Source organism: Eschscholzia californica, unplaced genomic scaffold, assembly GCF_041429995.1.
Source record: "Eschscholzia californica isolate CP2 unplaced genomic scaffold, dmEscCali1.0.p SCAF_2, whole genome shotgun sequence".
Taxonomy (NCBI): Eukaryota; Viridiplantae; Streptophyta; class Magnoliopsida; order Ranunculales; family Papaveraceae; genus Eschscholzia; species Eschscholzia californica.
This window is the reverse complement of record NW_028238309.1, coordinates 52,463,616-52,487,712: the sequence shown is the minus strand read 5'-3', so window position 1 is coordinate 52,487,712 and position 24,097 is coordinate 52,463,616. Positions and strand designations below refer to the sequence as shown.

At 39.4% G+C, this 24,097-nt stretch overlaps 1 protein-coding gene across 1 annotated transcript; it reads left to right on the top strand.

The window, feature by feature from the left end:
• Positions 1–6,506: 6,506 nt before the first annotated feature.
• LOC147558912 (F-box/kelch-repeat protein At3g23880-like) lies at positions 6,507–23,152 on the top strand. Its single transcript, XM_086660676.1, has 2 exons — positions 6,507–6,535; positions 21,730–23,152. Exon 2 carries the CDS (start codon positions 21,833–21,835, stop codon positions 22,994–22,996), a length of 1,164 nt encoding a protein of 387 aa, XP_086516802.1. The 5' UTR covers positions 6,507–6,535; positions 21,730–21,832; the 3' UTR covers positions 22,997–23,152.
• Positions 23,153–24,097: the final 945 nt, after the last annotated feature.

Below are 24,097 nucleotides of genomic sequence, written 5' to 3'. Positions count from 1 at the left end.
GGTGCACCCCAAGGAGAACTACTCTGACGTATGAACCCCTGATCTAGTAATTTCTGAATCTGGTCCTTAAGCTCTCGCAGTTCTATCGGAGCCATTCGATAAGGAGTTCGGGCTATAGGTTTAGTACCCGATTCCAACTTAATGCAGAAGTCAACCTCTCTGCGTGGTGGCAACCCTGGTACATCTCTGAACACATCGTGGTACTCACTAACCACATCAATACTATCAAGCCCCTCACTCATTACCGGATGCTCTTCTAGCTCTACGTTACTCAAGTGAACCTCTCTCATCGGACGGGTCAATGCTGACACTGTAAACACTTCTTCCCCTGGAAGAGAAAATGTGACTGTTTTGGCATAACAGCCCACAAGTGCATGGTATGAGGCAAGCCAATCCATGCCTAAAATCACATCATATCGCACCACCTCAAGCACAAAAAGGTCTGCAGCGAAGTCTCGCTCACCTAATCTAATAATACACCCCTTACAGATGTGGTCTATCACGATCAAACCACCCCAAGCAGAAGATACCGAAGAAGATCTCCCACATCGATCTAGCTCTATGGGTAACTTACGAACAAAAGAAACAGAGATAAATGTGCCCATGACACCATGATCAAATAAAATTTTACCCATTTTAGTATGAATAAGGAATGTACCTTCCACCACATCAGTAGGTGCGCGGTCATCTCTAGGAGCGATAGCATTCAACTGTGACTGCTGCCCACGTCCCTGTGGTCTGCCCTGTGGGTTACGCTCATGATGACGCCCCTGATTTCCTGTTTGAGCTCTAGTCCTCCTCGGACAATCAAAAGACATGTGTCCTACTTCTTGACAATTAAAACAAACTCCTCTAAATGGTCTCTGTTCCACACCATCAACATTAGCCACTGGCGGTTGCCTACCTGTAGTCACCACTGTCATATCCCTGTTGCCTCCCTCGATCCGAGGCCTCTTACCATCCCGTTGACCATTATAGTTGTTGCGCTGATTCCAACCAACCTTCCCATAACTGCTACTGTTACCCTTTTGTTCACCCTTGCTTTGCACTTTGATTCCTCTCTGCTTCTTTGCCTCCTGTATCCGAGCATCGTGAACCTTAGCATTGTGTATTGATTATAGAGAGCTCAACAAAGTTACTGTGAAGAATAAATATCCTTTACCAAGGATTGATGATCTGTTCGATCAACTGAGGGGGACCAAGTGGTTCTCTAAGATTGACTTGAGGTCAGGGTACCATCAGTTACGAGTCCGAGAGGAGGACATTCCTAAGACGGCATTTGTGACACGTTATGGTTCGTATGAGTTTCTTGTTATGTCTTTCGGTTTGACTAACGCTCCTGCAGTGTTTATGGACCTCATGAATCGGGTGTTCAGGGACTTCTTGGATAAATTTGTCATTGTCTTTATTGATGACATTTTTATCTACTCCAAGACTAAGGAGGATCATGAAGATCACTTGAGATTGGTGTTAGAGAGACTGATGGAACATCAGTTATATGCAAAGTTCGAGAAATGTGATTTTTGGCAAGAGGAAGTAAAATTCTTAGGCCGTGTTATTTCGAAGGGCGGAGTATTGGTTGACCCTTCTAAGGTTGAAGCTGTGCTTAATTGGAAGCAACCTACCTCGGTTATTGAGATTCGCAGTTTTCTGGGATTGGCTGGGTATTATCGACGGTTCATCAAAGGGTTACCAAGTATTGCAGGACCTTTGACGAATCTTACAAAGAAGGGAGTGACATTCTCATGGGATATAAAGTGTGATGAGGCTTTCAAAGAACTTAAAACGAAGTTGACTACGGCACCGGTGTTGGTCATTCCAGAGAGTGGCACCAGATTTGTGATTTATACAGATGCTTCTATTCAGGGTTTAGGGTGTGTATTGATGCAAAAAGGTAAAGTGGTATCAGAGCCGATGACGACTCTTCGCTGAGGGTGGGGGATTGTAATAGTCCCACATTGCTCACAAGAGTGTCCAGAGACTGGGTTATATGTGTAAGCTCAAGCTTAGTAAGTACCGAGACCTCTTGGGAGGGTCGTGGTGCCTTCGCCAAGACAAAACCTCACACCACGCTGAGTGGTGGCTAAGTGAGGACAAAATCGTTGTGGGGGGTCCACGGTGTCGCTGCGTACTCTGATGGTCGGGCAAATCGTGTGTCGTCGCCCATACCGAGGCCTTTTGGGTGGGCTTGTGGTGCCTTCGCCAAGAACAAAACCCCGTGCCCGTGTGGGCTCGGGCCTGGATGGTTAAAGCGGGGACAATATCGGCAACTGCTAAGGCTTGGGGCGTTACAAAGTATTGTAATAGTCCCACATTGCTCACAAGAGTGTCCAGAGACTGGGCTATATGTGTAAGCTCAAGCTTAGTAAGTACCGAGGCCTCTTGGGAGGGTCGTGGTGCCTTCGCCAAGACAAAACCTCAAACCACGCTGAGTGGTGGCTAAGTGGGGACAAAATCGTTGTGGGGGGTCCACGGTGTCGCTGCGTACTCTGATGGTCGGGCGAATCGTGTGTCGTCGCCCATATCGAGGCCTTTTGGGTGGGCTTGTGGTGCCTTCGCCAAGAACAAAACCCCGTACCCGTGTGGGCTTGGGCCTGGGTGGTTAAAGCGGGGACAATATCGGCAACTGCTAAGGCTTGGGGCGTTACAAAGTGGTATCAGAGCTGCGGACAACTCTTCGCTGAGGGTGGGGGATCGTAATAGTCCCACATTGCTCACAAGAGTGTCCAGAGACTGGGCTATATGTGTAAGCTCAAGCTTAGTAAGTACCGAGGCCTTTTGGGTAGGCTTGTGGTGCCTTCGCCAAGGACAAAACCCCGTACCTGTGTGAGGTGGTTAAAGCGGGGACAATATCGGCAACTGCTAAGGCTTGGGGCGTTACACTTTTATAACAACACTAGATTCGAGAGAGACTTCGTTCTTAATTTAAGAGCCTGACGAGACAAAAACAGTGACAGGCTCTGTTTCTAAATTTGAAGAGTCAGATCGAACCAAAATTGGCTCTAATTCCAACGCCTTAAAGGTTACGGTATGCTATTACAGTTCCACTAATGCGTCCCCAGGCTCCATCGCCTGTTTGCAGGTGGTGAAGATACACACAAGTACGACCCTGCTAAATAACTACTTCGTTAAGTACTATATTTATGTTATCGACGAGATAATACAATATTCAAGTACTAATACTGACGCAATGCAAAATCGACATATTTCGGTCGAAATTACGTAATATGTGGGTTTTTTAGATTAGGGGAATGAATAGGAATCTACAGAATACGAACAGTTTCTTTGTTTGGGCGGAATGCGAGGAGTTTCTCAGTTAAGTTTAACAAATTCTTATTTATCAAACTTCAAACTAGAATATCTTATCCATCCAGAATCGATATTAGGTGAGTTTTAGCTCTAGCTTAATAGCTCGACGACACGAACGAAATGACGTACCTCTTCTTTGAGTTTCATTACTCGAACAGATCCGTAATCAACTCTGATTCCAACATACATTACGAAGAAAGAGTGGATGAATACAATGAACTACAACGTTGAACCTTGTAGGAAGAACAAGCAAGAACAATCTCACAATTATTAGCAAGAACTGACTTGCACATCACTCGAGGTGACTCATCGAAGAAGTTTTCGGGCGGAGAAGACAGAGGGAATTCAATATAATGGAATAGTAAATTCGGGTGAGAGAGATGAAGAAGTGGAGCAATGCAATTCTCAGTACTTGTCAGTTGTCACTATAAGTTTAAAAACCGCCTTAACCCATGTACTAATTTTTAACTTGTTTTATATTACGGTGGGGTTGTTATAATTAGGCAACTATATTAAAACGTGTTTAGGAAAATACTTTCTATTTTCCGTTCTGATTAGGGGAAAAACACTTTCTATTTTTCCACCAAAATCTGGGTTCTATACAACATCTATATATATTACTAAACCATAATGTTGGGATTTAATTTCTGTAACCTCACTAATTATCTCTACTTGGTTGAAGGGCGATTCAGGTATCACAATCTTTTTTAATTTTCTTATTGCATATTGAAATCAGAAACTGAAGAATAAAAAAAGGGTCACGATGATGTGGTCGAAACTCCCAAAAGATGATATTGTTAATGTCCTTTTACGTTTACCAGTAAAATCTATCTTACGTTTTAAATCCGTATGCAAGTCGTGGAACAATTTATTTAGTGATCCTTATTTTATTCAAAATCATCTTAACGTTTCTAATCAAAATCAAGACTTTAATCTCATGTTTAGAGCTAGACATCTTTACTCTCCATATCCAAATCATAATGCTAAATCATTATCGTTATCGGATGATTTTGAGACTATTAAAATTAATTACCCAATGAACATGGATTGTTATTCTGTTGATATTATTGGTACTTGTAATGGTTTGATTTGTTTAAAATTGTCGAAATCTATTATTTGTGTTTGGAACCCGGCCACGAAGGAATACAAGAAAGTACCATTAGCACCAAGAACTAGCTTTTTCAATGTGGCCTTTTACGGGTTTGGTTACGATGATCAAACAAAGGATTATAAGTTGGTAAAAATTGTGAGAAGTACTAGTTATAATTCATCCCCAATAGTTTATGAAGTTCAAGTCTATACATTAAGATCAAATTCATGGAGATGTTTTATTCAACTCATTCCCTATAGTTTCTTACATGTACCAGGGATCTTTGTTAATGGAGCTCTACATTGGATGTCAGAAAATTCAAGAGTTATCGTTTCTTTCGACACTGGAGATGAGAGGTTCTATTTACTTTCGCTACCTTCTTGTTCTGTTGAGAAAGTGAAAACAACTTTGGGTGTTCTGGGAGGTGAACTTTCGATTTGTCGTAAATCTCTTCAGACCGACAATGTTGGTATAATATGGGTGATGAAGGAATACGGTGTAAGCGACTCTTGGACTAAATTGTTAACCATTTCCACACCGTCTCTTTTTAAGTTGATTGATTTCACAAAGCCATTGTTTTATTGTAAAAATGGTGATATTCTATTTGAGTCTAGTTCTTCAAGATGGTGGAATACGCGCAATACTTTAGTTCTTTATAATCAAAAGCAAGAATGTGTTAGGAATATCATAAAAGTGGGCGGCGGTATATCAGGATTTTTACGTACAATAGTTTATGTGGAAAGCCTAGTTTCACCTAACTCACATGATTATGTGAAGCAAGAAGAACAAGAACAAGAGCAAGAACAAGAACAAGAACAGGAACAAGAACAAGAACAAGAAGAACTGCAAGAAGTAGAACAAGAACAAGAAGAACTGCAAGAAGTAGAACAAAAACAAGAAGAGCAAGAAGACGAAGAAGTAGAACCGGCAAGAAAGAAGTTGAAGATGACAGTGAAGAAGATAAAAAGAGGTATTGGTGGTTGTTATATAAGTTGTGATGAGAGCTAGAAAAGTTGAAAATATGTAATTTAAAGTTCTTTTGCTTTGGAAAACAAGATACTACTGCTGAGATTTAAAAAAGAAACATTGCTAACGCTTCCTGTTTTCGAGTTGTTTTTCCTGTTTAAGTTTTTTCTTGAGAAATTAATCACGATCTATGTTAGTCGTTACAAGGCATTAATACATCATTAAAATGTGATAAGCACGATAACCGCCCAAATTAAATCAATAATTAAAGTGGCCTAAAACCCGACAATTTCTACTTTATTTAGTGCCTAAATTACATGGGATAAATTTTAGTGATAAATTTTGGTGATAAACCTCGATCCCAAGACCTCATGAGCTTAAGAGGGATGTCTTACCACTACAAGAAAGAGTGTCAGACTCTTTTTCTCTTTAATTGTAGTTGGTAAAATTGTGGATTTTTCTTTCAACATGTGGTTAATTTAAAGGTTACTCTTAGAAGTTAGAAGGGCTCTATGGTTCTTCCCCAGAATGTCTAGGCTGTTTTTATAATTTAGGATACTTGATTCTGAAGTTTTGAACTAGGCTTTGATGGTACAAGTGTGCAATTTTTTATGTTTTAAATCTCTTAATTTGAATTTGCTTTAACATTGCTTTTCTTCCTTTTCAATATTAAGATGACGAGGTAAAATATAAATATGTTAATTTTTGGTCCGAGGTGATTGTTGTGGTGATAGTCGGAGGTAGTTGTGAAGGTGAAGATTAAAAGATAACATGTAAAGTGTTGATTTTTTAGATGAAAATTAAGTTGTCGTGTATATTTTATGCTAAAAAAAGAAGTTGATGTATATTTTATGTAGTTTGAGTAAGGGTAAAAGTGAACTTTTACATAAAAGTGAACTTTTACAAATATTTACATTCCTATTCATATACGAACCAAACACCTAATTAGGAATATGTCAGGAATCAAATTTCGATTCCTAGTCAAACCAAACATCAAACGTAATCTGATTCGTAGGAATCACGTTACGGGAACCATTCCCGCGCCCCAAATAGATAGTCGGCTTTAAATAGGAAACTACTATTTGTCAATTTTTTTTCAGGAAACTACTCTTTTGAGTTCGTATTAAACTCTGTTTAGGGCTTAATATCTGTAACCTATCTACTAGCTAGGTTGAAGCACCATCTAGGGTTCATGATGATGTCCATACTCTCAGAAGATGATATTATTAATATCTTTTCACTGGTACCAATAAAATCTATCTCAAGATTTAGATGTGTATGCCAGTCATGGAATCATGGAATAAGTTATTTAGAGAACCTTATTTTATTCAAAATCACCTTAACCTAGCTAATAAAAGGTACGAATTTCGTCTCTTATTTAGACCTAGAAATTGTTTACGTCCATCTCCATACAATAATCCAAGAACAAGAACATTGTCAATATCAGATGAATATTTTAAGATCATTGAAGTTGATTACCCAATGAAACTGGATTGTGTTTCTGTTGATATTATTGGATCTTGTAATGGTTTGATTTGTTTAAAACTCTCTCGGTATTTAAATTTAATTTGTATTTGGAATCCATTCACTAAGGAATACAAGAAAATACCATTTGCACCTGGGAGTTGCTATAATGATGTGGTCGAATACGGGTTTGGTTACGATGATCAAACAAAGGATTATAAGTTGGTAAGAATTGTGAGAACTACTTCTTCGAGTTCATCTGAAATTTCTCATCATCAAGTCCATGTCTATACATTACGATCGAATTCATGGAGAAGTAATACTATTCAATCCATTCCTAATATTTCTTTTAATGTACCTGGAATCGTTGTTAATGGAGCTCTTCATTGGATGTCGGAATCTTCAAGAGTTATTGTTTCCTTCAACCTTGGAGAAGAGAGATTTTATGAACTTCCACTACCTTATTGTTTTGATAACAACTTGAGATCAACGTTTGGTTTTCTGGGAGGTGATTTATTTATTTGTCGTTATTCTAATTCGATGAACAATACTGTTGATACATGGGTGATGAAGGAATACGGAGTAAACAAGTCTTGGAGTAAATTGTTAACTAATTGTCGACAGACATTGTTTGCAACGAAAAATTTCACAAGGCCAAAGCCACTATTTTGTCATAAAAATGGTGATATTCTATTTGAGGCTATAGACCAGCTAAAAAGTGATAACACCGTAAAAGTGCTGCGTATATCAAAGTGATCCTCTACAAATATTTACGTCCAAAGCCTGATTTCACTTGATATGTGGGGCAAAAAGAGTAAGAAGACAAAGCAATAGACCAGTATGAAGTTGAAGAAAACCAGGGTCGTGGCTGAGATTATGGGAGACATGTGCCAAATTTTAGTCTCCGGTCTTTCTATCATTCATATATTAAACAAAGAAAAGATAATGTCTAACATTATAAACAATTTTTTGGAGTAATAATTTAACTAAAGAAAAATAATCCTAGAGAAATCAAATCTCAATGTATAACTATGATAGCTTAAGGACAAAAGTAAATTTTTTTTTTTTTTTGTTGAACTAGCTTTCATAGATTAAATAACAGCGTTATTACAATATTTATTAACTAAATACAAGGTACATTCTTCCACTCTTTGCTCACATTTTTCTTCCTTGCCCATTTAGCTAATCTTTCTGCGCTGGAATTGAGTTCTCTTTTCGTATATTTGAATTTCACCACTTCGAATTCTTTTCTGCTTTCTCGAATTCTCTGGATGTGGATTAAAGATTGCCAGTGTAACGTGTGATGTTTATTGTGAAGATGTTTGATGAGATTGATATTGTCGCTTTCTACAATTATATTCTTGAGTTGATTAGCTTTCGCCCATTCGAGGCCGAGTAAGATTGCCATCGCCTCTCCTTCTTCACTGTTTCTGGCTCTACTGGATTTTACTTTCGCTTCTATGAATTTCGATTCTACATTGTGAACAATCAAGCTAATTCCCACATTGGATGTTATATTAGTAAAAGATGCATCAACATTCACCTTAATAAAATTCTGGGGCGGGGGTTGCCATTTCTCACTAGAAGTATGTTTGATTTTCTCCTGTTTCATATTGATTTTAGGGAAGTTTTCGATCATTCTGATTATTTTATTCAGGTCATTGATTTCATATTGAAAACAATGGTCACACCTCACTTTCCATAAAATCCATAAAATGGTCGAATAGTGAATATTTTCTCTAGTGTAGCAAAGATGAATATTATTTTCCCAAGAGAAGATCCAGTCAGCTATGGACATAATATTTTCAGATATAATATTGTAGTTAAACCAGATGTTTTTAGGCAAAGCACAGTGTAAAAGAGCATGTTCAATAGATTCTATACTAGTGCAGTTGGGACAAGTGGTATTATTGTCGATGTATTTTCCGATTGTTTCCCTAACAGGGAGAGCTTTGGTGCAGATTTTCAAGGACAAAAGTAAATAGATAAGAGAATAGAATTCTAGGCGTTCTTATGATTTGGAAGTCTTATTTTTTCTTTTTTTTAATACAAAACTACATGAATGAGTTAGAAAGGCTTTTCAAATGAAGAAGGTAAATAGATATTTATTGTAATTTTGTAGAGTGTATAAATTAGAAAGGAAGAATAAGTTCGAAAATTGAGAGAGGGAGAGAGAGAGAGGTTACAGCATAAGCAACAACAAGAAGATTCATATCCCAACCAATAGACCAAGTACAAGGTTTGTGTTCCATTACAAGAGTGACAGCAATGGATTGAAGCGTACCCAGGATCACATGCAAGAACTAATAATGAACTAGAAACGGAAAGAAGATTACCTTAATCTCTTTCCCTCAAACTAGGTTCCAACGCCTTTTCGGAAGATAGAGATCTCAAAACGTAGCTCCTCTACTTGAAACACTGAGTAGGTTGATTTGAACCCCCTTCTTTATTGTCAGCTAGGACCTTATTGAAGGTTGAGAATAATAACACCTTTCTTCTTTGGTTAGATATATAATCGGGAGTCTTTTCTCTAAAACCCCTCTCTAAACTTGATGGTTGTAGAGATTGATTTTCTCTTGAGAAAATTCCACACCCTTTCCATTCCATAATTAGTCCTTATATCGAAAATCTTAGAGTCAGAATCATATTCAAACTAGGATTCAACATGGACCACAGAAAAGATAAAGTCAGAAACCCTTTCTGATTGGGATTCCTAGATGGAAGGGATTTCCATCTAGGATTTCCCCTTATGTGGCCGTCTAGATCAACCCCCTTAGTGGGCATGGCCAACCCATTGCTCCATCCAACCATCACATGGCCGACCCTTTTTACTTTTTCGAGCCTCCTTTCTGGGCCCAATTATTTCCATCTTCACTCGGACTTTTCCCGAACCTTTGGGGCCTATCAAACTGGATCTAGTCCATCTATTTTCCAAGGCTCCCTCTGGTAAATTCTCTATGTTCAAGTCACCACTCTTTGGTGTAACCCGTTGTAGGATCCAGTCTATTTTAGCCGCGAATTACCGAAGTGATTCGACGATCGTTGTTGGCTTCTAGCTAAGCATTATGATCCCTAATTTTACCGGACTAGATGATCTTCCATATAAAGTCATCGTAATCCTATTCAAAAAACTGAGCGGATGGCCATCTTGGTCGAAGAACACTCCTTTGGAAGGGCATCTCGTTCAGACCGGAAGGATATATCCTTCAGTCTCCCAATTGTACTTAATGTTTGATTCCCATGTCACTTCGTATTTCATCTGATACATCATACCTTTCAGACTTTTCTTGATCCAGAGGATAACTGTTAAAACAAATGATTAACTCCTAATCCATTTGAGCACGACCATGCATTTTCATTCATCACTTCTCAAGTAGCCTTGAGATACTAATCTTAATTTTGCATAGGAGAACATATGTAATAGTCTCGCATCGCTCACAAGAGTATCCAAAGACTGGGCTATAGGTGTACACTCAAGCTTAGTAAGTATCGTGGCCTTTTGGGTAGGCTTGTGGTGCCTTCGCCAAGAACAAAACTCCGTACCTGTGTGAGATGTTTAAACCGGGGACAATATCGGTAACTGATAAGGCTCGGGGCGTTACAAAGTGGTATCAGAGCCGAGCACGGCTCTTTGCTTAGGGAGGGGGGATTTTAATAGTCCCACATTGCTCACAAGAGTGTCTAGAGGTTGGGCTATAGGTGTACGCTTAAGCTTAGTAAGTACCGAGGTCTTATGGGTAGGCTTGTGGTGCGTTCGCCAAGAAAAAACTTCGTATCTGTGTGAGGTGGTTAAAGCGAGGACAATATCGACAACTGCTAAGGCTTGAGGTGTTACCGCGTATTTCATTTTTGTACTCCCACTTAGCTTCATGTCTATCATGCCTTACCCGACCTCCTTTATAACCTCCTTTTACGGTGTGGAGCACTCATGTTTTGAGAAATCTCTCAAATTGTCCAATGAGAGTTCTGACGTCAAATCCTTTAGATGAACTTTCACTGGTAGGTTTCCAATGTACCATACACCCATGCAGTTGACTTGAATACTCAATCTTCTTATACCCCAAGAAACAACACTATCAGTTTATCTCTCATGCTAGTCTTCATAAGTCATTATCTAATTGTTGATGTAAAAAAATGACCTTCCGTTATATCAGCATGAAATAGGGAGTTGATTCATAACAGTCTTTGTTATCTCTCATGCTAGTCTTCATGAGTCATTATCTAATTGCTGATGTCAAAAAATGACCTTCCGTTATATCAACATGAAATAGGGAGTTTATCTCTCATGCTAGTCTTCATGAGTCATTATATAATTGTTTATGTCAAAAAATGACCTTCCGTTATATCAGCATGAAATAGGGAGTTGATGCATGACAGTCTCTGTTACGATTGTATATTCTGTTATGTAAGGTTAGATTCCGCCAGATGTTCATGCTTCCAGTTCTGGTTCTCTGCTTCTTTGCTCCTGCTCCTTGCTCTAGCTCATTTTCCTGTTCGTCGATTCCCGAGGGGGAGGGGGAAAGACAATCAGGGTGCTCTTTGCAGTAAAATAATGAGTATTGATCGATCCTTTGGGTGGGGGGGGGGGGGAGTTGTGAGAACTCATAATTAATGATGATCTTCTAGGGTTCAGAGATCGTATCCTGTGAAGGACGATATGGGGGCCTTTTATAGGCCTAAGAGGCAGTGGTGATTGCCCTGGAGGGAAGTTTTTCTTTTGTGCTTATCTCATATCCAGGATAGATGAAAGTTCCCAAGTTCAAGGATCTTTCATAGATATCCTGCCAATGTGATAGATCTTCTAGGAGAAGTTTCCTTCTTTAAATGCGTGAAGTCCAAACTTGCTTAATCGCTTGGAGATCTTTAACCGACTGAGATCTCCTTAGATATTTCGGGATTGAGCCGGTAGGCTGCTAGTGCACTTTTGCCTTCCCAGTTCTGGGCGTAAGGCATCGACCGAACCTACGTGGATCCACCTTATTCTTGTAGAAACCCCAGGGTTGATCCGCACATGCCAAGGGCGTTACAGGGCTATCACTCACCCTTCTCACCCACTATACCCTCTAACAATGTTTCCTAAAGGTCAACGGATACAAGTAATGAGATGAAAGTAGTGAAATCCCGAGAACGTCGACGTCTTCAATAAAAAGAACGCTCAAACAACTTCTAAACTTAGCTTTCTGCCTTGAATACTTTATTCTCACAACAATTACACATAAAAAACACAAATAACCCATAAACTCAATTTTTTTTCATTTTTCTTTTTTTTCATATTTTTTTTTTTTTTTTTACTTTTTTCATAACAAAACAAGAACACTAACACTTGTATTCTCAACAAACAATTTTTTCTTCATTCTCACTTTGTTTCACATTCTTCTTTCTATACTTTCCAAGTCTTCATTCTCGGGAGTAGTATGTGAATGGGTGGTGGAGTATCCGTTTCCCTAAAGTTGACACTATTGTCGGGTTTCGTGGACTACAAGAGTAAGGTCGCTATCCTGATGTCACTCCTACTGGCTAAGAAAGTTGAGCTCATGAGATCGTCTAAGCTCTTTGAAAAGTTACGAGGTTGAGTAGCTCTTCATTCTACTCAGAGTTAGCGCAGAAGAGTACACTCGAAAACAATATAAAGGCTCAGATATCTCACATGGGTTTAAGTCTCCACTAATGACTAGTATAGGTCCCTCAGAAATGTTTCTTTTTCCTTAGGATGCTACTCATATGATCAGAAAACAAACACTAAAGGACTTAACATTCATGAAAAAGACTAAGAACATGCATAACATTCACCAAAACTGAAACACATGCATCAACATACTTAAGCATACCACTAAAGTCATATCAAATCTACCCAAAAATTTTCAAATTTGGTCGAATTTATCGAACCTTCTTGTCTTTTGAAACCCCATGGTCATGGCTGAAAGTCATACCCCATCCCCAAACTTAAAACTAACATTGTCCTCAATGTTTCAACCATATACTCACCAAAAGATAAGACATATTAATTTAAAGAGAAGAATGAAAAGATATTACCATAGCCGGAGGAGATAAAAGATACTACTACCGAGACTCGTGTATGAACAGGTTCCAAGTTGATGTCGAGCTCATCGCCATCCCCAAACTTGGAACAAACTATGCCTCAGAAGCAAAACAAGTAAGAAATGCTCCTATGATCAACAAGCAATATTAGAATGAAACACATAAGATCATGACCATAAAAATGACCACTAACGCGGGTACACACGATTGCATTGAGCTATGCAATTAGCCGTTGATTCTCTTGTTTTCGCAAGAGCACGAGTTCTGTCTCGTGGAGGGTTTCCAGAGATGATACCCACAAACATCAAAACCCATCTCAATCAGTCAAAGATCATACAATAAGAGACGGAAATTTTGGGGGTCAACCCAAATAAAGCTATATGCCGGTGCTAATCGTCTCACAAAAAGATCAGAAATGTAAAGTGCACATGAGACGATAAAAGAAAACAAGCCATCCCCAAACTTAGTGGGTGCACAGTCCACTAAGTAGGCATAAATAGAAGGAACGACAACAAAGAAATCATCAAAAGGATCGACGTACACGTGAAGGGTCAAAATATCAGTCGAAGGCAAAAAATCATCTGGAAGCTTAGTGGACAGAATATCCACTATGTCCATAGACGTCTTTGGAAAGACGTCTGAAATGTCCCAAAAGGGATCAACAACCGAGTTTGAGATCATGTGGAAAGTCGAACTAGACTCTAAGGGTAAGGCAGTAGGCTCGGGGACCAAGTCAAGGTCCATGGTTTCCTTAGGTAAATAGTCTGACAAACTATCCAACATGTCTCTAACTACTATGTCATCAACATCCTCAAAGGCATCTGGAGCCTCGCAGTCAGTTATAATATCAGGCCTTCCTAGCATTGCATCTAAGACTGACTCCTTACATGTGTCAAAAATCGGATAGTTCATAATCGTGTCATCCTCAAACTTGCTCATAGAGCCATCATCCTGAACATCAAAGTCTGGTATAGTCCTATCATAATGAGACGATAAAAGTTGAGGTAAAGACGAAACAAGGTCATCAATATTTTCGGGCTCTTGGGTCCTCTCAGTAGATTTATCGACATTTAACTTAGTACTAGGGTTAGACGTATTACCCTCGTCATCGTACCTAGTACCCTCTTGAGTTTGGGGTGGTGAAACCCCTTCCTCGTCGACAAATGACTGTGACTCGAGCGTCTCTATCTTTTGAGTTAAGGACTCAATCCTCTGCTTCGTTTGAGTAGCAAATTGTGACATCATCTCAATAAGACGACTCTCGGACTCTGATCGAGATCTATCTTCAAGAGTCTCCTCATAACAAGGCTCACCAGTGTAATAAAATGAAGACTCTTGATAATAACTCCCTCCGTATATACTAGGATCATACCTGCCTCTAAAGTCATTGGTCTCAGAATAGTGTGGAATATAAGGTCTCTCATACATATTTAGTGTCGGACGATATCCATCACTAATCTGACCATCTCTATACATCTGTCGGTATTCTGCTAGTGTCATACGAGATCGATCAGGTTCAGATGGTCTATTCCTCTCACTAATCAGATCATCTCTACACATTTGTTGATAATCTCCGAAGGTCATACCAGGTCGATTAGGCTCAATTGACCTATTCCCCTCATTAACCCGTCGGTATTCTCCTAGGGTCATACCACGTTGGTTAAGCTCAGCTCTACGCAACTGTTGGTATTCTCTTAAGGTCATATCAGGTCGGGTAATGATGGAACTCTTCAGCTCAAGGTCATCATCATCATCATGGAATGACCAACCGTTAGAATAACGTGTCATGATCTCACAATGTTCAAGGAACAACACACAAGCTATAAATGTAAACTACCAACCAATTACACACAAGTAGAAAGAAAGAGATAGAATACGATACTAGCGAATGCTCCTCTCGTTTCGTTCTTCCTTCCGATTCCTTTCTTTTCCTTCGCTCCTATTTCTCTTTTTGGCTTTTTTTCTTAAAGTAGTTCCTGAAAACAAGAAAGAGTCAGAAACTACGAAAATAAACAAAAACGTCTAAGTTAACAAATAACACTAAACTAATGAACAAAACAAGCAAACAATATCCAAACTACTAAACCTATCCCCGGCAGCGGCGCCAAAAACTTGATGGGCCTAAAAGGTTACCCTAAAAGGTCTCCACCCGCAAGTATACGGGCGTCAAGTAATAACCCGGTAAGACCGGGATCGATCCACGAAGATAGGAAGGTAATACGAATACCGAAAGAGTTTAACCCACCGGTTTAAGTGTCAGTCACTAACTCAGACTAAAAACGAAAAGATAATAAGTTGGGTTTTTGGATTGATTTTAAATAAATAAACAAAGAAAAACTAACTAGACTAAAAGGTGAGAGAAACTCAGGATAAGAGTCGAGCAAGAATGCAGTGAGCGGGATACTTCGATTCACACGATCGATAATGACTAATACGAATAATCTATGAGCATGAAAAGTTAGTTAACTTCACCCACTTGGATTGGTCAACGAACTCTGTATATTACTCGAATTCTATAACATGAACGCTCTAGAATCCGGAAAGTGTCATCATTAAAAGCAATAAAGACTCTTTTGTCACATCAAAAATGTTTCACGAGTATCTGACTACAAAAGCTAGCTAGACATGGCGATACAAATAATAAATGGGAAGAAGACAAAGAAAGACACGAGTTAAGGTGAGAATCTCCCTATTCCGATGAGGCGCGAGACTAAGATCGACGGGAAATATATGTGTTGAAGTGCTGCCGATCTCCCTGTAACAGAATGCAGGGGTCCTCTTAACAGTATACAATGGGTGTCCTCTCAGCAGAACTTGACCTCCCCTTATCAGCCAGTATCATCTTCTTCTTTAGGAAAAATCCACCATGAAAGCTTCACTTAAGCTTTCTCTCTCTAGATGTATTAACTCGAAAACTCAATCAAACACAAGGAGCATCAAATCAATGGAATGGACAGTAAAAACCCTAAACTTTCCGGCCAAAATAATGGCCGGAAGCACCACAAACTAATCCGGCCAGATTCAAGCTTTCCGGCCAAAGCAGAGATAGATTCCAGCCAAGAACTCGCTGTCCCGAGTTGCTGCTGCCGTCCCGAGTTGTCCTTCAAGTCCGAGCTGTTGCTGCTGTCCACGATGAAACCCGAGCTGCTTCAATGGTGAAAACCCGAGCTGCCTCCTGTTCTTAAATACCCCTAGACCCGAGTTGTTCCAATCGGCACCTTGCTGTTGCTCCGGCTTTCCCGAGCTGTAGATCCCGAGTTGGTGAAGGAGATGAGTTGTTGCTGTTGAAGAGCTGCTGTCCCGACCGGAGCTGTAGGTCTACCCGAGCTGCTTCTCTGTCCGAACCCTAGAAGCCTAATGTCGCTGTTTTCCCGGCCGGCCAAGCTTTGGCCGGCGGCTTCTCTTTCTCTCTCCCTTCTTCTCACCCTCAAACCCTAACTTCTAATTCCTCATTGTAGAAGATGACCTGATTTTTGCTTATTATTTTCCCTCCTTTCTTTTCTAAAGGCACCCCAAAGACTAATACTCTCTAAAATCAAGTCACTTGGTGGGGGTGCCTACAAGTTTCTTCATTTGTCTCTTTTCTTTCAACTCTTGGGCCTTTGGGCTTTGGATTTTGGGCTCCCTTAAGTAACCAAGGGGTGCTTGCATAATTGTTTCTACTTCTAATTTTCAGAAAAGACAAAAATGTCTTTCGGTTTCTTTCCTCCGTAACTTTTCCGTCCCAACTCCGATTCGACTTCCGTCTTCACCGTTGGGTTCACCATAGACTCTGCTTCCCATCTAACCTCTGATTTTCTCAAAATGACCAAAATACTCCTGGTGCTCTTTCCTATCGATTTCTTCCACACGAGATGAAAAAGTGACAAATGCTCCGTTTTATTCCAAATCAAACGTCAAACTCCAAATAAGCTACCTACCAGGGAAAACATATAAATAATTAGAATTAAAACCCGAAACGAACTAACTCATCCAAGTTAAGTGATCTCAATGTGGGATTTTAACGCCACATCAGCTGGTTTCCTCTAGTCGACCTCCCAGTTAAGGGAATAGGTGGCGGATCGTCAAGGATTCGGCTGTCCTGCTACCTTAAGCCAGGTTGACCCAATGGACTTCAGGTCTGATCTTGACTCTTCAGGCGTTAGTCAACGCCTGAACATTTTATGCATCATCATGAGTCCTGCCACTCATTCGTCTAAAGTAAAGAGATTGAGGAGTAGAAGTAACTTGTGTTTTTTTAAGCAGTGAAGACCCTGAAGACATAAGGTTTACCTGGACCAGAGCTGTTTCCTGAAGCTCGGTCGTTTTTTTGATTTTTCGGAGTTGCACATTCGCGAGATGACTCGTACCGAGCTATCAGAGGTGCTTTATGAAATCTTCCTTCAAATCAGTGCTGATAGGGTTTTCTTCACTTGACTATTTTTGCCAGAACTTATTTCAAGAGATGTTTGTTTTTGTTGAAAGACACGTGGTTTGTTCTTCTATGACACGTGTCGATTTCTGTCCGAGCAATTGATTTCCTTTTCCATGCGTGATTCTGTGACGTCCCAGATTTGATCCTCTGATAACGTGTTTTCGGCGATGATCTTATGGGCAACTGCACACGGCAGTTCTTTTGCCATGCGTGAATATGTGGTGTTCACAAGTGAAGAAACTTGCGCGTCTCCTCGAGCTCTGTTAATATCTCCTCCGACTTGACCGTTTTGAGCCGCGAGTATTTCTTAGTCATTATGGCTTTGAGATTCCCGAGGTACGTTTATTCCTCTATCTTAATGCTTCTCATTTGTTGGGAAGATCTTTCGATCTCCCTCTATGACTATAAATACACTCTTTTAGTTCCAGATTTCTCGTCAACACTTAAACCCTTTTATTCTTCTCTTGCTTTACTGAATTTTCAAATCTTCATCTTTAGCTCTTTTTTTTGTTAGAGTTTCCGGATGAGACCTCTGCTCGAGTTTATACTCGTTATCTGTTTGGTGGGTGTTTCTCCATGATGACTTTGATCAAGGGTGGACTTCTTCATAATGGAGATAGTTACTCGGGATGCCAATTTGGGTCCTGATGATGCATAAAATGTCCAGACGTTGACTAACGTCTAAGAGTCAAGATCAGACTTAAAGTCCAACGGGTCAAACCCGGCTTAAGGCAGTAGGACCGCCGAATCCTTGATGATCCGCTACATACTCCCCTAACTGGGAGCTCGGCTAGAGGAAAGCAGCCCTGTAACGCCCTCAACATGAACAAATCAGTCATGGGGTCTCCAAAGGAATGAGGGGGGTCCACGTAGGTTCGGTCGATGCCTTACGCCCAGAACTGGGAAGGCAGAAGCGCTCTAGTAACCTACTGACTTAATCCCAAAATACCTTAAAGATCTCAGTCGGCTAACAGATCTTGAAGTGTTTAAGCAAGTTTGGACTCCACGCATGTACCTGGATCAAGATCACCTCTAAAGTCGCCTTTACGTGGGTCATTTGTATCCAGAGCAATATCTTCTGTCACAATTGAAGCTTGTGTCTCAACAATGTAAGATGGTCCCACCATATCTCTCAAAGTACACCTTCACGTGTTATCGTTTCCACTCATGAAACCATCTCAATCGAAATTCGCCCAATCGAAGCTACTGGTGGAGCCAATTCCACTTTGGCCCCCTACTTCTTCACTTCCTTTCTGGCTCCCTTGATCTTCAGAACCAAATTTGTTTCCTGGTTCTTCAATTCCTTCTTAGCCCCCTAGCTCTTCAGTTCTTTTTTGGCCCCCTATATCTTCACAAGCAATGCGATCTACTTCATCAATTCCATCTTAGCCCCCTACATCTGAACAAATGATCTTCTATTTGATCAATCCCAATTTCAATTTGACCCCCCACTGATCGTTCTATTTCACCCTGACCTACATCACCCATTATAGTATCTTCCCCAATATTCATTTCATTTTTTTCTCTTTCAACCATTACATAATCTTCCCCAATATTGCCTTCAGTAGCTCGGGTTTCACCCATAACCGTATCTTCCCAAAATTGATTTGGGGATCTTCTGTTCCACCCATAGTCGTATCATGTGAAGGGTTTTCTTCTATGCATGCATGGTGAACTGGTACCTTTCCTTTTTAAGCAACATTCTTTGGTCTTCTACGGTTGCCACACTAACGTTTATATAACCCTACACGGCCAAATGATTTCGGCCTAAGAATGTTCTTACATTCAAATAACAACATTTTAGGAGGGAGACCAGTTCCTCTTCCCAAACAAAGAAATGTATAAACCTTCCCTCCCAACTGGGGTCTAGCCTCTTTGAAAATTTGTTGAAAGTGTTCATCGTTGGTGATGAACACTAGCCAATCCTAACTTTTCATAATGCTCACTAGATTAATCAAAACGCCTCTATTAGGCAATATTTTTTTTTTGAAAAAACCATGATTTCATTCATAAGTGAACAACACGAAGATACATGGTATAATTGTTATTTCTTTCCTCAATTTCATGAGAGTTATATAAGTAAAGTTAATAGAACTTTCGAATATAAAGTGCCTCATAAAGGGACAGAAATTGACTTGACACTGACTCAAAACAAAAGACCCTATAGGCCGACAAAAGATCCTAAAGATCGTGAATGAAAAGACCCTAAAGGTCGACAAAATATAACAGTAAAACTTATAAGAGAACCACCGCCTTGTTGCCGGAGAACCGTCACCGGAAAACCGCCGCTGCCGCCAGAAAAACTGCCTCTGTCACTGGAGAATCGTCGCCATCACACCACAACAAGAAATCACGTCACCACCACACCACCTTCACGAAGCACGAACTGATCTTGCCATAAAAACCAATCGCTCCACCACCACCACCCATCACCATCAATAAAACACAACCACCACCCACCACCACCACCATCACATCACCACCATACCACCATTAAACCAATCGCTCCACCAATAGATCCGAATCGGACACCACCGTTAAGTAGAGTGGATCGATTGAAAGATATCCATTAGATCGATCTAGAAAGGTTTTTGGAACCGATTTTGGAGTATCCCTAACCCTGTAGCGATGAATCTAGAAAACCCTAAATCTACTCGAAAACTAGTAGATCTAGCCCTAAAACCAGTCGCACCACCACCACACCACCCCCACCTTCAAACCATCACCAATACTAGACTCCACCACATGATCCACACTCCCACCACCACATCCCCACACAAAACACCACCAAATCATACCATATATCCCATTCGCACCACCACCATCCAAAACACGAAACGGTTTTAATGTAGTGGATCAACTTGATCTCGACAAAAAATCATATTCAGAAAACCCTCGTATGTAAAATCAGCAGGTAGTGGAGCAATAATATCTTCAATCAATAACACATCTCCATCGATGTAGTCCTTATAGGTTTCTTTGGAGATTTCGACACCATGTTTCCACAAACCACCGTAATGTACTCGAACATCCAATGTACCGGAAAAACGTTGTTCCTCCTCCTCTGACGAGTCTGAGTAAAAACGTCGTCGCTCTTCCTCGTCCGAGGAGTCTGAGTAGAAGAACATTTTCTTAAGGTTTTGTGAAGATTCAGTAAGATCATAAGAGAGAAATAGTTTGTTGTGACTTCTGAGAAAGGAAAAGTAGAGAGATAAGGAAAGAGGAATAAGGAGAGAGAAAAAATGGGTATAAGGATAAGATGAAGAGACAAAAGGTTACTTTTCTGAGTAGACATTGGGAGAAGACGCCTTAGAAGATGTGTCATTATTAGGTAGCTGCCGACGTCGGTTGAGGTCACTAACGCATGCTTACCTACGGTAACCCACGTAGGGGTAGTTTTGGAATAAGATATATAGGTTAAACGGTAGTTACACGGGGTCAAGAAATAGGGGGCCATATTTGAATTTAGGGAAAATAGAGAGCCATAAAAGAAGTTGGTCACAAAGTAGGGGGCTAAAAAAGAAATAACTATTTTTTTTTTTGTAGTTTCCACATTTAAATAAAAAACAAACTTTTGTTTTCCTTATCTCATACTTTCTCTCTTTTTGAAGACCTCGCTAACAAAATTACTTATTAGGGTTTAGATCATTATACTACCCCATAAACGACATCGCCTGCAACAAGTCAAATTTACCTATTAGAGTAATTTCCTTACTTAAAAAACTGATTGTGATAGGTAAAACGTGTTTTATGGGCCCCCAATTTTATGATCAGCTTCCTGCTTAGCCCCCTACTGTATTAAAATATTCAGATGACCCTCTTTTTGAACTTACCGTTAAATGTTCGTTACTCTCTCTCCTCCATCTCATCACCTCTCTCTGCCACCTCATTTTCTCGCCACCTCATCGTCTTCACCGACGAAGGTCGTCGGCCGGCCAATTTTCCGACCGGAGACTTTCATACATCAATAAAAAATTCATCTCTCTCTCTAAATACTCCGGCGAAGGGGGTTTCCTTTCGCCGGAGCCTGTCGAACAGACCTCCGAAGAAGGGAAACCCCCTTTGCCGGAGTATTTAGAGAGAGAGATGAGAGATGAAAAAAAAATTTAGAGAAAGAGAGAGGAGAGAGGAAATATTTTTTTTTTAAATGTTTGAAGGTCGCCGAAGACGATGAGATGGCGAGAAGATGAGGTGGCAGAGAGAGGTGAGATGGAGGAGAGAGAGTAACGGACATATAACAGTAAGTTATAAAGGGGTCATCTGAGTATTTTTGATAAAGTAGGGGGCTAAGCAGGAAGCTGGTAATAAAGTTGGGGGCTATTTCAGAAATAACCTTTTATGGGGTATTATAATGTTCTAAACCCTAATAGGTGTTCGATTTTAATTACTACTCTTTTGAGTTCGTATTAAACTCGGTTGTAATATCTGCAACCTCTCTACTATCTAGGTTGAAGCACCATTAGGGTTCATTCCTTCTTCAATTTTCTTAATTGCAAATTGAAATCAGAAGCCAAGTAAGAAGAAAGAAGAATAAGACAAGGGTCCTGACTATGTCGATACTCTCAGAAGATGATATTATTAATATCTTTTTATGGGTACCAATAAAATTTATCTCAAGATTTAGATGCGTATGCAAGTCATGGAATAAGTTATTTAGAGAACCTTATTTCCTTCAAAATCACCTTAACCTAGCCACTAAAAGGTACGAATTTTGTCTCTTACTTGAACGTGCACATTCTTTTTATCAATCTCCATGCGAATATCCTGGAATGTTAATGTCATTATCACATGACTATTTTAAGACAATTGAAGTTGATTACCCAATGAAGAAGGTTCGTTCTCGTGTTGATATTATTGGATCTTGTAATGGTTTGATTTGTTTAAAGTATCATTATTTTATTTGTATTTGGAACCCATTCACTAAGGAATACAAGAAAATACAATTGGCACCTAGGAGTAGCTATTTTGATGTGGCTCAATACGGGTTTGGTTACGATAATCGAACAAAGGATTATAAGTTGGTAAGAATCCTGAGAACTACTAATTATACTATACCTATAACACTGTATGAAGTTCAAGTTTATAGTTTAAGAAAGAATTCATGGAGAACTACTACTATTCGATCCTTTCCTAATAGTTTTTTCGATGCACCCGGGATCTTTGTTAATGGAGCTCTTTATTGGATGTCGGAACATTCAAGAGTTAATGTTTTCTTCGACCTTGGAGAAGAGAGATTCTATGAACTTTCACTACCTTACGATTCTGATGACAACTTGAGATCAACGTTTGGTGTTATGGGAGGTGATCTTTGTATTTGTCGTTATTCTAATTGGGTCGACAATTATGTTATTGAAATATGGGTGATGAAGGAATACGGAGTAAGCAAGTCTTGGAGTAAATTGTTAACCAATAGTAAACAGGAATGTTTTAAAAGGACATGGTTTGAAAGGATTGAGTTGAGAAAGCCAAAACCACTATTTTGTTATAAAAATGGTGATATTCTATTCGAGGGTATACATATGAACATTGGGAATGCTTTAGTTTTGTATGATAAAAAGCAAGAAAGCTTTAGTTTTGTATGTACATTACCATTATTTTTTCATACAATACCTTATGTGGAAAGCTTAGTTTCACTCGATTCGGGTACTTATATGGGTCAAGAAGAACAAAGAGAAGAATCAATAGAACCAAGAACAAAAAAATTGAGGTGTTAGTGAATGCTATGGTGAGCTAATGAAGAAAGCTAGAAACAATGATTGTTGAAAAGTTGTGAGTCAAAGTTCTTTCACTTTGGATAGCTAACACTTTATATGATCATTGTTTCTTCTTTGCTAGTTGTTCCTCTTATACATTTTGATGACTTTTTACCTTTTTCTTTCAATTTCAATAAATAAAATGTGAAATGTTACTTGTATTCGATAAATGACTCAATTTGACGACTCAAAAGCTCCTATCACGTTTTTCTATCTACATACTTTCATCAACTGTTTTCTGAAAATATCGATGATTTAAAATAAAAGGTATATATTGTACCACTCGAGTCACGGATTAAATCATATATCAAATACTATACCTTCTTGGTGGTTGTAATATAAGATAGTTTTCTATCTTTTCATTTGCAAAGACAATATATATACAGTATAGTGCTACTCTCTAGCACAAGAGATGTTTAAAGGTTTCTGCTATAGTCCTACTATAAAACTTTTTCGATATTTAGATGATCAGAGGGATGAGCTCAATCACCCTAAGTGATGCTCTAGTGGTGGTTCGAGACGAAATCACTTGGTTTAAGCGTGCATACTGAAATTTCTTGCAGCCTTTGTTTCCAATAATCTAAAATTTGACAGAAATTTCCTTTACAATTTACTAGGCAAATCTATCTTACGATTCAAGAAAATACTATCGCGACCATGAATTACTTTCTTCGTATTTAGGAGAAGCAGGCAGGTTTGGTTATGATGATGGAGAAAAGGATTATAAGTTGGTAAGAATTTGTGGGCTTTCACCTGAATTTTCAAAATTCAATTCTATACATTACGATCAAATTCATCGAGAACTATTCAACCCATTCCGAATTTTTGGTCACTGTCAGTATGGGATTCTTGTTAATGGAGCTCTTCATTGGGAAAATTCGGGACATTGTTTCTTTCCATATTCTAATTAAGACCGACTTATAGGAAGGACAGTGGCACAATATTCTAGTTACATATGAACAAAAGCTAAAAATTGATAACCTCGTAAAACTCAGTAAAAGCGCTTAGTGTATCGAAGTATTCCTCGAGAAAGATTTACATTCGAAAGCCTGGTTTCACTTG